Consider the following 12,569-nt stretch of genomic DNA (forward strand, 5'->3'; position numbering starts at 1 on the left):
GAAATGATTGTGATGGTGCCTGGCACACAATGGGGACTCAACTCACTTTTTCCCCTCCCTCTCTATAAAAGTGAAAGCTAGCTGTTTTCCTAAAGGTTGTATTTATTAATCACATATGATCAGGCAGTATAATAAATACTTTACATGTACATGTATATCATATACATGTATTTTATTTAATATGCTTAAATACATTTAATGCTCATAATTTTTTGAAGCTGAGGCACTATTATCATGTTTTATTTATAAATAAGAGTCTCTAAATATTTGATTGTGACCCTGTAAGTTAAAACCTGAACACATACCCTAAATATATGTGTATATATTGTTTATTAGGCCAGGGGGAAAGGGAGGGTGAGGTGGCAGAAAAGCGAAGTTGTTTTCTACCTATGGCAAATGGTCTTCTTACACATCCCTATTTTGGAGACCAATGGATTAGGAAACCGAGGCTTAAGTTAAGCAAGTGGCCTAGTAGGAGATCCAAAAGAGAACCTTTTGGGGCTTCCCTGGTGGCGCAGTGGTTGCGAGTCTGCCTGCCAATGCAGGGGACACGGGTTTGTGCCCCGGTCCAGGAGGATCCTGTGTGCCGCAGAGTGGCTGGGCCCATGAGCCATGGCTGCTGAGCCTGCGCGTCTGGAGCCTGTGCTCCACAACGGGAGAGGCCACAACAGTGAGAGGCCCGTGTACAACAACAACAACAAAAGAACCTTTTGCTAGGTGGGCCATTCCTGTGAGATTTGGCTGTGGATAGGATAAATAAACTGTTGCACTAATACCCCTTATGTTCTTCACAGCAAATAAATCTTGACATAATTTCAATAAAATATACTTTATATATTCTTCATGAAAAATGAGCTAATAATTCTGGGTTTACCTATTTTAGAAAGAAGGGAAAGAACTGGGGCATTTTTCTTTTCAATTTTCATCACCACCCCTCCAAGGAATTACATTTAAATTAGCAGTCATGCCCCATCTCTCCCCAAAACCTCTTAGCATAGTTAACCCTTAATCTGTTTTCTGTCTACAGATTTGTCTATTTTTGACGTTTCAGATAAATGGGAGTCGTACACTATATATTTTGTGTCTAATTTCTTTCACTTAGCATAATGTTTTCAAGGTTCATCCTCATGGTAGCATATTTTTTTACTGCCAAATAATCATTTGTATGGCTGCAGCACATTTTATTTACCCATTTATCAGCGGATGGACATATGAGTTGTTTCTGCTTTTAGTTATTATGAACATTCATGTACAAGTTTTTATGTGGACATATATTTTCACTTAGGTATACCTGGGATTAGAATTGGTAGGTCATATGATTACTATATGTTTAACCTTTTTAGGGATTGCAAGATTCTTTGCCTAAGTGGCTATATCATTTATGACTAGGACTTTTAAATCCTGTATCCCCCAATGGGCTAGTAGTGTTTACTGACTGTTGTTAAATAATTCATTCCATAAACTTTTTCTCAAATAACCAATATGAACTTTTTGAGTATATATTTGTTTATGACTCAATAAAAATACATAGCATGTACCCTACTTGTTAGCACTGTCATTTTCATCTATAAAAAGAACATATTATTGGTTTATATATAGATAAAAAAAGACGAATTATAAAAGTGGAAGTCTGATTTATGTTGTCTTCTAACCATCTTGGCTTTCAAAGCCATGGATATAGTTACACTTAATGACAATCAGGTTAATTTTTACATTTCATTTGCTTATATAACATTTCTAAAACTGATACCAACTGATATCTTTCTTATGCATAAAATGGCCAATATCTGCTTTTTAAAGTAGTTACTCACTGGAAGAATCTCAAAGGTCTGTAGTGTTCCACTGTTTAGTGTTATTGTTTCCGAGTCAACAGTAGCAGCCGGGGAGTCTGCTGAAGCTGTGGTAAGAACAAGGACAATAAACAAACACTTCGTAAATTTAAATTTTCTTAGTGTACTCAATTAATTATGAGGGCAATCTCATATTGAATAATTTGCCTGGAAACCCGAAGTCATTTAAATTTCTTATAAGAGATAAAAAATCTAATGGACTTGTCTGGGATGGCACAGATATACGGGTCAGCCAGCCATGACCCACAGCCAAATCCAGCCCACTATGAGTGTTTATAAATCAAGTGTTATAGGAACACACTCATTCCTGTTCGTTAATGTATTTTCTGCAGTTGCTTTTCCATTACAAGGGCAGTTGAGTAGCTGTGACAGAGACAATATTTGCTAACCTCTGCTATAGATCATAAAATATTTCTAATGTTAGGAAGTAAGAGGAATACACTAAGGCTAACCTGCAAAGAGACAGGAACTTGATAAAATAAGTTTTCCTGGACCTTCTGGTAAGAAGTATAGATGTCTGGAATATATAGGTGTCCTGTAACACTAAGCTTTAGTTGTAGTGACATCACTTCTGGCAATGTAAACCCGGGCAAATAACTTACTTTAACCCAAACTAATGTTCAGAGACTTTATCTGCCCTGTCTACCTCATATAGTTGTTGTGAGGATCAGAAACATGAAATATATATAGTTTCAGATGACTGTACTAGGGAGACTAAATAGCACTTCAGAGATCAGACAGTATAATCTCTTTACAGATATGTCAGCTGAGGCTCAGACTTGATCGTCTGCTCAAGGTTATACAGAACTAGGGCTAATGAGAAGAAATGTAATCTCTTTTGGTGCTTTCAGTCCCACCTGTAGGTAAATCTATGTGAAAAATGATTTGAAATTGACTTTTAATGTATAATGTTAGTTTATTATATTCTGACTATAATGCTTCTCAGTTTAAAAGAAATGCACTGAATTCATGTTAGTTCTCTTACTATTTGATGTATTCTTAAGATCATACCTAGAATAATTTGAAGTGATTTCAGATAAATAACCTAAATGAAAGGTAAGCAAATTATGGCTGGAGACAAATGTGGCTCAAGGCTAAGAATGTTTTTTTACATTTTTAAAGGATTATTTAAAAACAAAATAGAAAATTCCATAGAGATCTATGTGGCCTGCAAAGCCTAATATATTCATATTTACTGTTCTGGCCCTAAAGTTTGCAAATCCCTGACCTCTAACCTAAAGGAAGAAACAATCGTGAGATTTTAGCCCAAATGACAAGAATAATGGGTGTGTTGTAAAACTCTTACTATACTCACATTTCTTGCTGGAAGAAATAAAATTATTCTAGTACTTAAAAAAAAAAAAGCCATGCTGTGAACAATATTAAGGTACCATTTATAAAACGTTTGCTATTTTCCCAATAAGTATTGTCAACCCAATAGCCAAGGAAAACTGTAACATTCTCCATGCACAAAAAATTTTTAGCCAACAGTAGCTCTCACATTTATGGTGGACTAGTAATTTCAGTTGCTTTGCAATCCTCAAGACTACAAAACAAAACAAGCAGGGCTAAAGAAAATAAATTCTTCATGCTTTACTGCACTGGTAGAAAGCTAAAGCAAATAACCAAATTTAAATTAGAACTTTAAGAATAAGACAAGCATAATTAATTTAAACATCAGAATATAGGTTTTGTTTGTTTTTTTTGGTCCGTTTGTTTTTTGTTTGTTTTTTGCTGTGCTGTGCAGTTTGTGGGATTTTAGTTCCCTGACCAGGGATTGAACCCACACCCTGGGCAGTGAGAGCACGGAGTCCTCACCACTGGACCGCCATGGAATTCCCAGAAATACAGTGTTAATAATGCCAATAAGTGGCCCAGTGATTCTCAAATGGGATCATAGAGTATATATGAAAATCTGTAGGGTGTTTTTATTTGTCATACTGACTGGAAAGCACAGTTGGCATTTTGTGGGTGAGGTCAGGGGACCCTAAACATCCCGCAGTGTGCAGGAGGACATCCCTGCCAAGAAAGAACTGTCCCACTTAAAATGCCAATAATCCCCTGATTGAGAATAACACCAAGTGATTGATAAACTCTTGGCAATGGCCTTTCCATAGGCAAATAACATTATGTAGGGGAAAAAAAGTGAGGTAAAAGTGAAAAATAATATGGTTCTGCGAATTTTATCCTCATTCCTTTTCTGTCCCTCTCTAATGGAAAGGTAGAAAGATCAACTTGGCTTAGATCTTAGGAAATAAATTTCCTTTCCCTATAACCATCACTGGGTTCTCATCTCATTAAGCACAAAAAAAGTCACAGGCTAAGGAAAAGAGAGGGGTAAACAAAACAGTTCCCGTAGGACACTGGTTCTTTACTCTCTGAAGAAAATGTTTTTCAACCTCACCAAAACCCATGTCTTCTACATTTGACTTCAAATCCATTCTTCATTTGTGTGTCTTCTGGTGAATTACTACAAATGATGTGCCATCCTAGGGACTCTCTTTCTTTGCTTAGTTGACTGTATTTTAGGTAGTTTTCTATTAACCATTAATTCTTTATAACACCTAGAAAGTAAGATGATTTAAAATGGTTTATAATGGCTGGGCAGTGGGTTATCATTCTTTCCTGTCACACATTCATCCTTTGTGCAAATATTAATCAAGCTAATAAACAAAAAATGCCTTAGATCTCCTTTAATTTCTCAACTTGGATAAATTTCTGTCAACATTCTAGAAGACTGAAAGGTGTCAGAGCCATTAACGAAATCATATAGTTCAAATAGCATGGAGTCTGGAGGTTACTTACAGACATGGGTGATCTGGACTGGAATCTGCAGGGCTGTCATGGGGCTTGGAGAGATGGCTGTATTGTCTTCCAAGCGGGCAACTCTGATCTGAACATGCTGTACGCTGGAACTGGAATTACTGTTTGGAACTCCAGATCCTGATTTATTCTCCAAAAGCGTTGGGTTGTTTTTTTGATTCTCATGTAACTGTTTAAGACCTTTTATCAAGACTGAAGGGAGATGGGTAGACAAAAAGAACATTGATTCTCCGACAGACCACCATCTAAGCAGCAAGGGAGGTGGGGGGTAAGGAGGGAAAGTATTTGGAATAAATAATTGTATACTGGATATGTGATCTTACCAAAATAACAATAAAAATATTTTAAAACTACAACCTGTCTGGAAATTTTTGGAAACATCCATCAAAAGAGATTTAAAAAATTCATAACGTGATACTGTTTTTGCCATCAAAGATAAATTAAAAGCCATTGTAAGGAACATGGAAATAAGACATTTTCTATGTCCTAGGACTTCTTGATAAAATTCTTATTATTTAGGGAGAATATTGGTAATGCTAATTAACTTATTTTCATTCAGCAATGAATAGTCTACTACTCTCCCTCCCCCAACCCTGGGCACTTTTTAGCCACTGCAATAACAATCAGTTGGCTGTGAGTCTAACTTACAACTCCAGAGTAGCAGCTGAGCTTTTCCAAACAGTATGCAACCGCCTTGAGTTCTTGTACAGGAAAGCCAACTCCTCTACTAATCATGATAAACTACATCAGTCCTCTCAGGTAATGCTGCAATCTGGCTGGGTTCATGTTACATTAGTATTCATTCACTCTCCTGGTTATACCAGAATTTATAATTTTTAAAGTGTAAAATAAATTTATAACTGGGTATTTAAAGAAAAAAAATCACATTTTCATCAAGCCAAATTCCTCAGCATTTAATTTTCCTTTGCAAAAATGGAAGTTGGAGCACTAGACCAATGGGAGGGAATCTGATTACCTAAATCATACAGACTACAATTTAGTTCCGTGTCTAAGAACAAAGCAGACAGTGAAGTGGAAAGTATGCTATATCTCACTTAAGCAAACCTAAGATCTCTAGATTTACATAACAAATGAAATTAGAAATTTGCAAGCTTTTGTTCTACAAAATAAATCACAGAATTTCTCTAACCCAGTTATTTGAAATTATTCAATTCGTAAAAGTTGATTTAAATGTAAGTTCTTACATCTTTGTATACAGTGAAAATACACATTTAAAATTTACTTCCTCTTCATAGTTTATGTGAAAGGATAGGAATGTGTGTAGATGTGTATAGTTTTTTTTTTTTGTGGTACGCGGGCCTCTCACTGTTGTGGCCTCTCCCGTTGCGGAGCACAGACTCCGGACGCGCAGGCTCAGCGGCCATGGCTCACGGGCCCAGCTGCTCCGCGGCATGTGGGATCTTCCCGGACCGGGGCACGAACCTGCGTCCCCTGCATCGGCAGGCAGACTCTCAACCACTGCGCCACCAGGGAAGCCCGATGTGTATAGTTTATCTTTGGTGCTTTGAGAATTAAAAACCATATCAACTCTTCTCAGGGGAAGACAGTTACCCAAAGAAATAGGGCAGAGGCTGAAGTAAAAGCCTACTATGATTCATCTCCCTTCAGCTGAGGCAAAGAACTTCTAACCTCTAATTCCTTGAGGACTAAATATGGTAAGACAAAGGAAGGACTTAAGAAGCAAATAATACATTACCAGGGAATGAAACATCCTTATGGTTTGCAATTTGCCTTTTGATGGTCCACCATTTACTTCGAAGCCATTGTGGTGAACGGACACTGCTCCATCCCTCTGCTAACAGATCCCAGTTTATGTCATTTTCATCAGCTACATCAAGCTCTGCTATCCTACAAGTTACAAAATAAGCATCTGTTAGATGTTTGTTTCTCCATAAGAACCCTCCTCTAACTACAGATGATGGCACTGGCAATAAAGGGAATGGCAGGTTGTGTCACTGAGATGCTACTGTTCAGGTACATAGGAAAGGATGGACTGCAGGAGTGCAGACCTGCTTCCACAGCTAAGAGCTATGAAACATCACAGTAGCAGCCTTGTTAATGGTACCACCAATGGGCCATACCATAAATGGTCAGAACCAGATGAAGCACCATTAAGGAAAGGGAATAGCTAAAGGTTAGAATAAGATAAGGACAGGTTTAGTTGTATAGTGTTCTACAATGTTTTATAGTGTGTTATAATGTTATTTCCTAGATCTGAGCTTTTCCATTTGTAAAATAAAATTACTTAGAAAGGAACTATTTATAAAGATGACTAGCTGGAAAAAACTATATTAAAAACAAAACTCAAAACAAAGTGATAAAAAGATAAAAACAATACTCAGGCAGCAACCCAAAAAACCACAATCAATACAAAATAGTACAACTAAATTTGGGGTTTTAATGTCTATTTGTTTTCTACTTTTAACTGTCACGATCTTGATTTTCAGTAGGGTGTAGCCACAAAAGCAACTTCTACTACTTAAGTGTCTCAGCTATTTTTTTGCTGGTATTTTTGCTCATTTGAGTTTCTGAGTCTTAATGGTTAAACCAACTAATGTAAAAAATAAACTTGGGATTATCTTAAAGCTATTTTTGGATATGTATGAAATGGAAGTGTCTAATTTGGTCCAGTTTGAAGGTGTGGGGTAACTGTAGACTGGGCAATCTTAGCATAGTAGCCAAAGATTGAAGGGCATGGAGACTGATAGCCCTCTTACCCTCAACATGGTCCCTCTTGGCTAGGACTGAGGCACATTGGTGGGACAGTGGAAAAGCTGCACTGCCGCTGCCTGTGCCATACCTGTTCTGTGGATATAGAGAGGACTTCAGTCTCCACGCCTTCAATCTGGTACTTTACACGAGCACTAAATCCACTAAAAAAGGAACAAACACAAAACAAAACAAAAAAGAGCTCAATATGAAATATTTAGGATTTTAAACGGTGGCTCTCTATGGAAAGGATGCCTTTCAGACATTAGGCATCTATGGAAACCAAAAGAGGAAAGCCAATCTAGATAGCCACAGCAATTAAGCAGCTTTTGTTATTAAAAGATTTAGGACACAAACCTGAGGATGAGATTGATTTCATCTTCCTTGGTCCACTCAGTACCTCCACTCTGTTTCCAGTTCAGGTAGTTGAGCCATTTAGAACGACACTGCTTTTCTGAGCGAGTACCCACCCGCTCTGCCACAGCTGCCCAAGACACACCCTGTGTGACTATGTCACCTGGCTCAGTGCTCGTCAATTCATGAACCACCTCTGCAAGTCTCTTTTCTTCTTCTTCTGTCCACTTCCCTGAAAGAAGGAAATCATCCAGACTACCACTGCTACCTTCTCCTTATTTTGCAAATCAGATTCAGCCCTGTATTTCAAGAGACTGATGGGAAGTATGCAGTAGTATTAGAATTACTTCTGAATGAAACACGGAAATCCTGCATATACCTGCTAAGATAGTTACTAACCCAGTAAAGTTCTTAGTACTACAAAAGAAAATATAGAATCCTAATAGAAAGCACAGACTGACTCTTTAAGGAAAGAAAAACTACTCAAAACATAGCTAGAAAAAATTATATTTTCTCAAGTTGTATTAAGTCCTAACTGGGAAGTGTTCCATTGATGGCTTGATGGACACAAACATTCATACTTTTTTCTTAGTCCCACCTAAGATTCCTTGCTCCGCAGAAGTGAAGTAATAAGCTCAATAGAGACCATTATTTACAGGAATGAAAGAGGAGGGACAAGTAGAGTAACACCTATGGCTTCCCACCCATTTCGGTAAAAATAAAAACTAGGTTTATACCATCTCCTTTCCCAACTCCAAGCTACTGTGATAAAATATAAGTCTGAGACTGGTAATCACATATATTTCTATTTCAGTTTTTTTGAACCCATGAACCCACTAGTAATATCACATGTTCCTATTAGTCTTTTTTTTTAGAAAAGCTTAAGCAGAAAAGCAGGAAAAAAAAGAAAACCTCTTAAAAATGTCTTCCACTGTTTCCATTTTGTTACTAGTAGCTGAAAACTTCTGGAAAATTTCAAAAAGGCTATGTGCTTGCCTTTCAGGCATTCATTCAACAAATATATACTGAATATCTACGTGCTAGGCACAGTTCTGGGTATCATGGATTCAAGACAAAGTCCTGCTCTCCTATTTTAGCATGACAAAAAAGGAAGGGGAAACTCAGACTGCCATCTCATGGCGTGGTCCAAAGAGAAAACTCCTGATCCAAAACGATACATAACAACAAGGCAAGTTAACAGGCAGAGCATTCCCTCAGGCTGGCAATCAGGGAATGGCACAGTGTTTTTCCATTATGCTCACAAAAGGGGTTCTATCCTCAGTGTCTTACATGAACTTCCGGGGTCCCATCGTAAGTCTAAAGCTCCCATTCCAGCTTCATTCATTAAGCTGTCATTCACTACAGAATTAGAGTTGGTGGAATTTATGTTTTCAGTGCCTTATAGGTAATAGTGCTGGTGGAGTGGTTAAGGAGGAAACATTCCTGACTCCACTTCAGCAGGGTAGTGGGTGAGGATGAAAATTATATTCCCTGGAAGCTCAAGCCTAGCTTGAGAACTATTTTTCTAATTAAAAGACTGAGCATAGATTATGGATCCTTCAGAAAAAATTAGAGCTGAAAAGGGAACTGTGAAATCATCTATTCTAACTTCTTCATTTTATAGAGGAAACTGAGGCTCAGAAAGGTAAGTGAGAGTTGGTGGCGGAGCCTAAATACTCTTGTTGGTCATAAAGGTTAGGTTTAACAGTATCTATCATCAGTTAGTACATCTGTATACATTACGAATTGACTGGGCATCTGTGGTCTGGCCTGGGGACTGAAACACCAATCACGAGTTTTTTCTATGGAAAAATGTACTTTGAATTTGAAATAAGCAAAATACATACAAACCTCTGGAACACAGCTTCTTCCTAAGTTGGGACCTGCCTAGAACTAAAGTTTTTCATAAATATGAGTTGATAAGCTGTTACCAACATAAGATCAATAGTTAGATGGTCTTAAATTAAAATTACTTCCTACATATATGCCTTAAAAGTACATATTAGACTTAAAAATAGTTACTTCCCCAACTGGAGCAGTTCTGAATTGCTATAAAATGGAAACATGTTAGACCTAAATAAAACCTTTGAAACTGAGGAGATGTGTCCCTGTGAAAAATATCACCTTACTACACAGAGCACAAAAATAAAGGATTAGTTGGGTTTATCTGAAGAAAAAGGACACTAGAAAATAAAACCTCAACTACAATGAATGGCAAATCTCTTTTCAGAACAGAAGAGAAAGCAATATCTGAAGGGGCAGGAAGCTCAAATGGTGACAAAAAACACCAGTGGCACTCACAGTACCTGTGTTGCAAGTGTCCTTCATCAGTCGGCACCGATCTTTGACAGAAGAGGCACTCCTTCCTAGCGCCGCCCCTATTGTTGCCCAGTCATTGCCATGCTTTATCCGGAGCCTAAAACAAGAGTCTGCCAATCAGCATTTGGTTCAACTGTTTTCTCCCTTCTAATTTCATCATTTATTCTTCATTCTTCTTCTTCCCATTTGACTGGTTTGGAAGTTGTGGGCAGCAATACTTTGAGAGCCAAAGTTTGAAAGTGTGGCCTTTTTTTGGGGTCCACAGTTGTCTGTGGGTGAAAAAAAAACAGGCAGCAATTGCCTTTTTCCTGGGTCAGAGAAGAAATAAGTAACTTGGATATGTGTTCAAAAAAAACCAAATTTCCCCTCAGGTTATTGACACAATTTCCCAGGCAATCCCCAGATTTTTCCCTTTTGAGCACTCCTAACAAGCTCTTCTCAGACACCTGAAACAGTTTCACAAGTCCTTATTATCACAAACAGGATCAGCCTTCGGGTTTTTTTTTTCATGATCCATATAATCCATTAACCCATACTTTATGGTCCCAAAATTATGTTTCCTGCAAAATAAGACTGTATAAGGTAGAGTCAGCCCAGATAGTCAGTGAAACATTTGCCAACTCGCCATTCTAAAGTAAGCCATTAGCACAACCCTGGTTTTGATCCTGGTGTGTAAGTTCCCCAGACTTAGTCCTCAGGTCACCAAGAATGGCGATCTAATCTCTTTTGTAACCCCTATTAGTGGTCTAAGGACGCATTACATTTAGTTACTAATAACAAGAGAAGACAACTCATGGACATGGCTACTCTGTGCAGATATAGATTTGATAAGTTCTTTACATGGTCAACTATGCTTAACAGCAGGATTAAATTATACTAGTCTACCAAAAATCTCTTGACATTTTCAAAGTAAAACTTTAGAAAACACAAAATATTAAAAAAAATTAAAACACAACTATCAGAATTAATGAAAAAAAGAAAGTTAAACTTACTCCTTGAGCTTTTCAATTTCTTCAGGTGTGTATCTAGAAATTTAAAGAAATTTTTAAAAGATCAATTAAACAAAGAATGCTAAAAAACTTAATAAAAATCAGAATTTCACTTAGGGAGCCAAATGTTAAGTCACTTAGCATATTGATAACATTTTTAAAGTAATCAATTTCAAAGTAGATTAATAAAAATCAAAATTAATGCCTCTATTTAAAAGAAACCCCAACAAATACTTTAAGCTATAATAAAAGTGAGCACTGTAACAATTTTCTCTAGGAAAATTCAGCATTTAAAACATATTTTCCCCTATGCTGCCTAACTCTTGCGCTATTTCAAGTTAGGTTCAGGTACTCTAATATCATAGCTATTCTGAAAGACTTATGGATGACATGGTAAACTGGAGCTAAAAAGAAAATCTATGGTCAATTCTCACAAGTCACTGAAGAGTTTTAAGTTCTCTTTATTTTCTCTACCCATGCACGGACAACTGACATATTCTTGCTCCATGTAAAGGCTTTCTTTTTAGTGGGTAAGTACTGAATATAGCCAATGCAATGTTCTTTTTAAAAGCAGTATCTAGAAAGCCACACTACTACCACCTAAAACTCCCAGAGAGAAATTTAAAATATGTCAACACCACCATATTATCATTTCATTGAAGATATGATGGCTTCCCACAGATATTACCGATATATAATATCGGTAATTATATCCAGAAATTTATATATCCAGAAATTTATTATATCCAGAAATTTATTTTCTACTCTGGTTTTATTTAAAAAAAAAAACAAAAGAAGTCACTGACCTAGGAAATGTTATACTATAGAAATGAATAGGAAAAATGTTACCAATGAATTTAGAGTTCTTTTTACACTTCCTAAATCTTTAACCACTACTATACTTTTTATGTTACTTTACTACAAAGCAGACTTTGATGTATTAAGTCAGCTAAGTCTTAAACCTATATAAAGTAATTTAGATTCTAATTTCTAAAACAGGCCGTATTGTAATGAGGTTTCACCGTATTTACAAAATGGACCTGGAGAATAAAAATATGAACATCACTCAACAGTAATTCATAACTATCTCCAATTAAGGCTTTGATCATAATTTTATTTAAAAAAAGTTCCTTAACTATTTCCCCTAAATTACATGAAAACATGCAGCATTACAAGTTTTCATACTTTCCCACATGGTTTCTGTCATCATACATGCGAAGCACTCTTCTATAAACTGCAAACAAAGGCCGGTTCAGACCCCATGCTATAGTCCTGTAGAAATCTTTTCTTTCGTCTTTTGACATCTCAAAGATGATTTCTGTAGCATCTTTTATTCCGCGTGCCTAAATGGGTTACATTTCTTTGATTTAGGGATTTCTGATAAAATGCATATGCTTTTTAAAAGTTATTTTTATGTTAAAATCATCAATGGCATTTAGAAAAATAACATTGATAATTCATTAATAAGTCAAATATAAAGTTTAAAATACTGCAAGAGATAATA

General features: G+C 36.6%; 1 protein-coding gene across 1 annotated transcript in view; it reads right to left on the reverse strand.

Annotated features, from left to right (window-relative positions):
- DMTF1 (cyclin D binding myb like transcription factor 1) overlaps positions 1–12,569 on the reverse strand; it is a 46,084-nt gene that overhangs the window by 6,099 nt on the left and 27,416 nt on the right. Inside the window, exons 10-16 of the mRNA XM_060157192.1 lie at positions 12,251–12,408; positions 11,069–11,101; positions 10,064–10,173; positions 7,761–7,989; positions 6,391–6,542; positions 4,656–4,865; positions 1,812–1,897 (exon numbers count right to left, since the gene is read on the reverse strand). Coding sequence (XP_060013175.1) covers positions 1,812–1,897; positions 4,656–4,865; positions 6,391–6,542; positions 7,761–7,989; positions 10,064–10,173; positions 11,069–11,101; positions 12,251–12,408 — 978 coding nt within the window. The remainder of the gene's footprint in view (positions 1–1,811; positions 1,898–4,655; positions 4,866–6,390; positions 6,543–7,760; positions 7,990–10,063; positions 10,174–11,068; positions 11,102–12,250; positions 12,409–12,569) is intronic.

The sequence above is a fragment of the Lagenorhynchus albirostris genome, chromosome 8 (assembly GCF_949774975.1).
Source record: "Lagenorhynchus albirostris chromosome 8, mLagAlb1.1, whole genome shotgun sequence".
NCBI lineage: Eukaryota > Metazoa > Chordata > Mammalia > Artiodactyla > Delphinidae > Lagenorhynchus > Lagenorhynchus albirostris.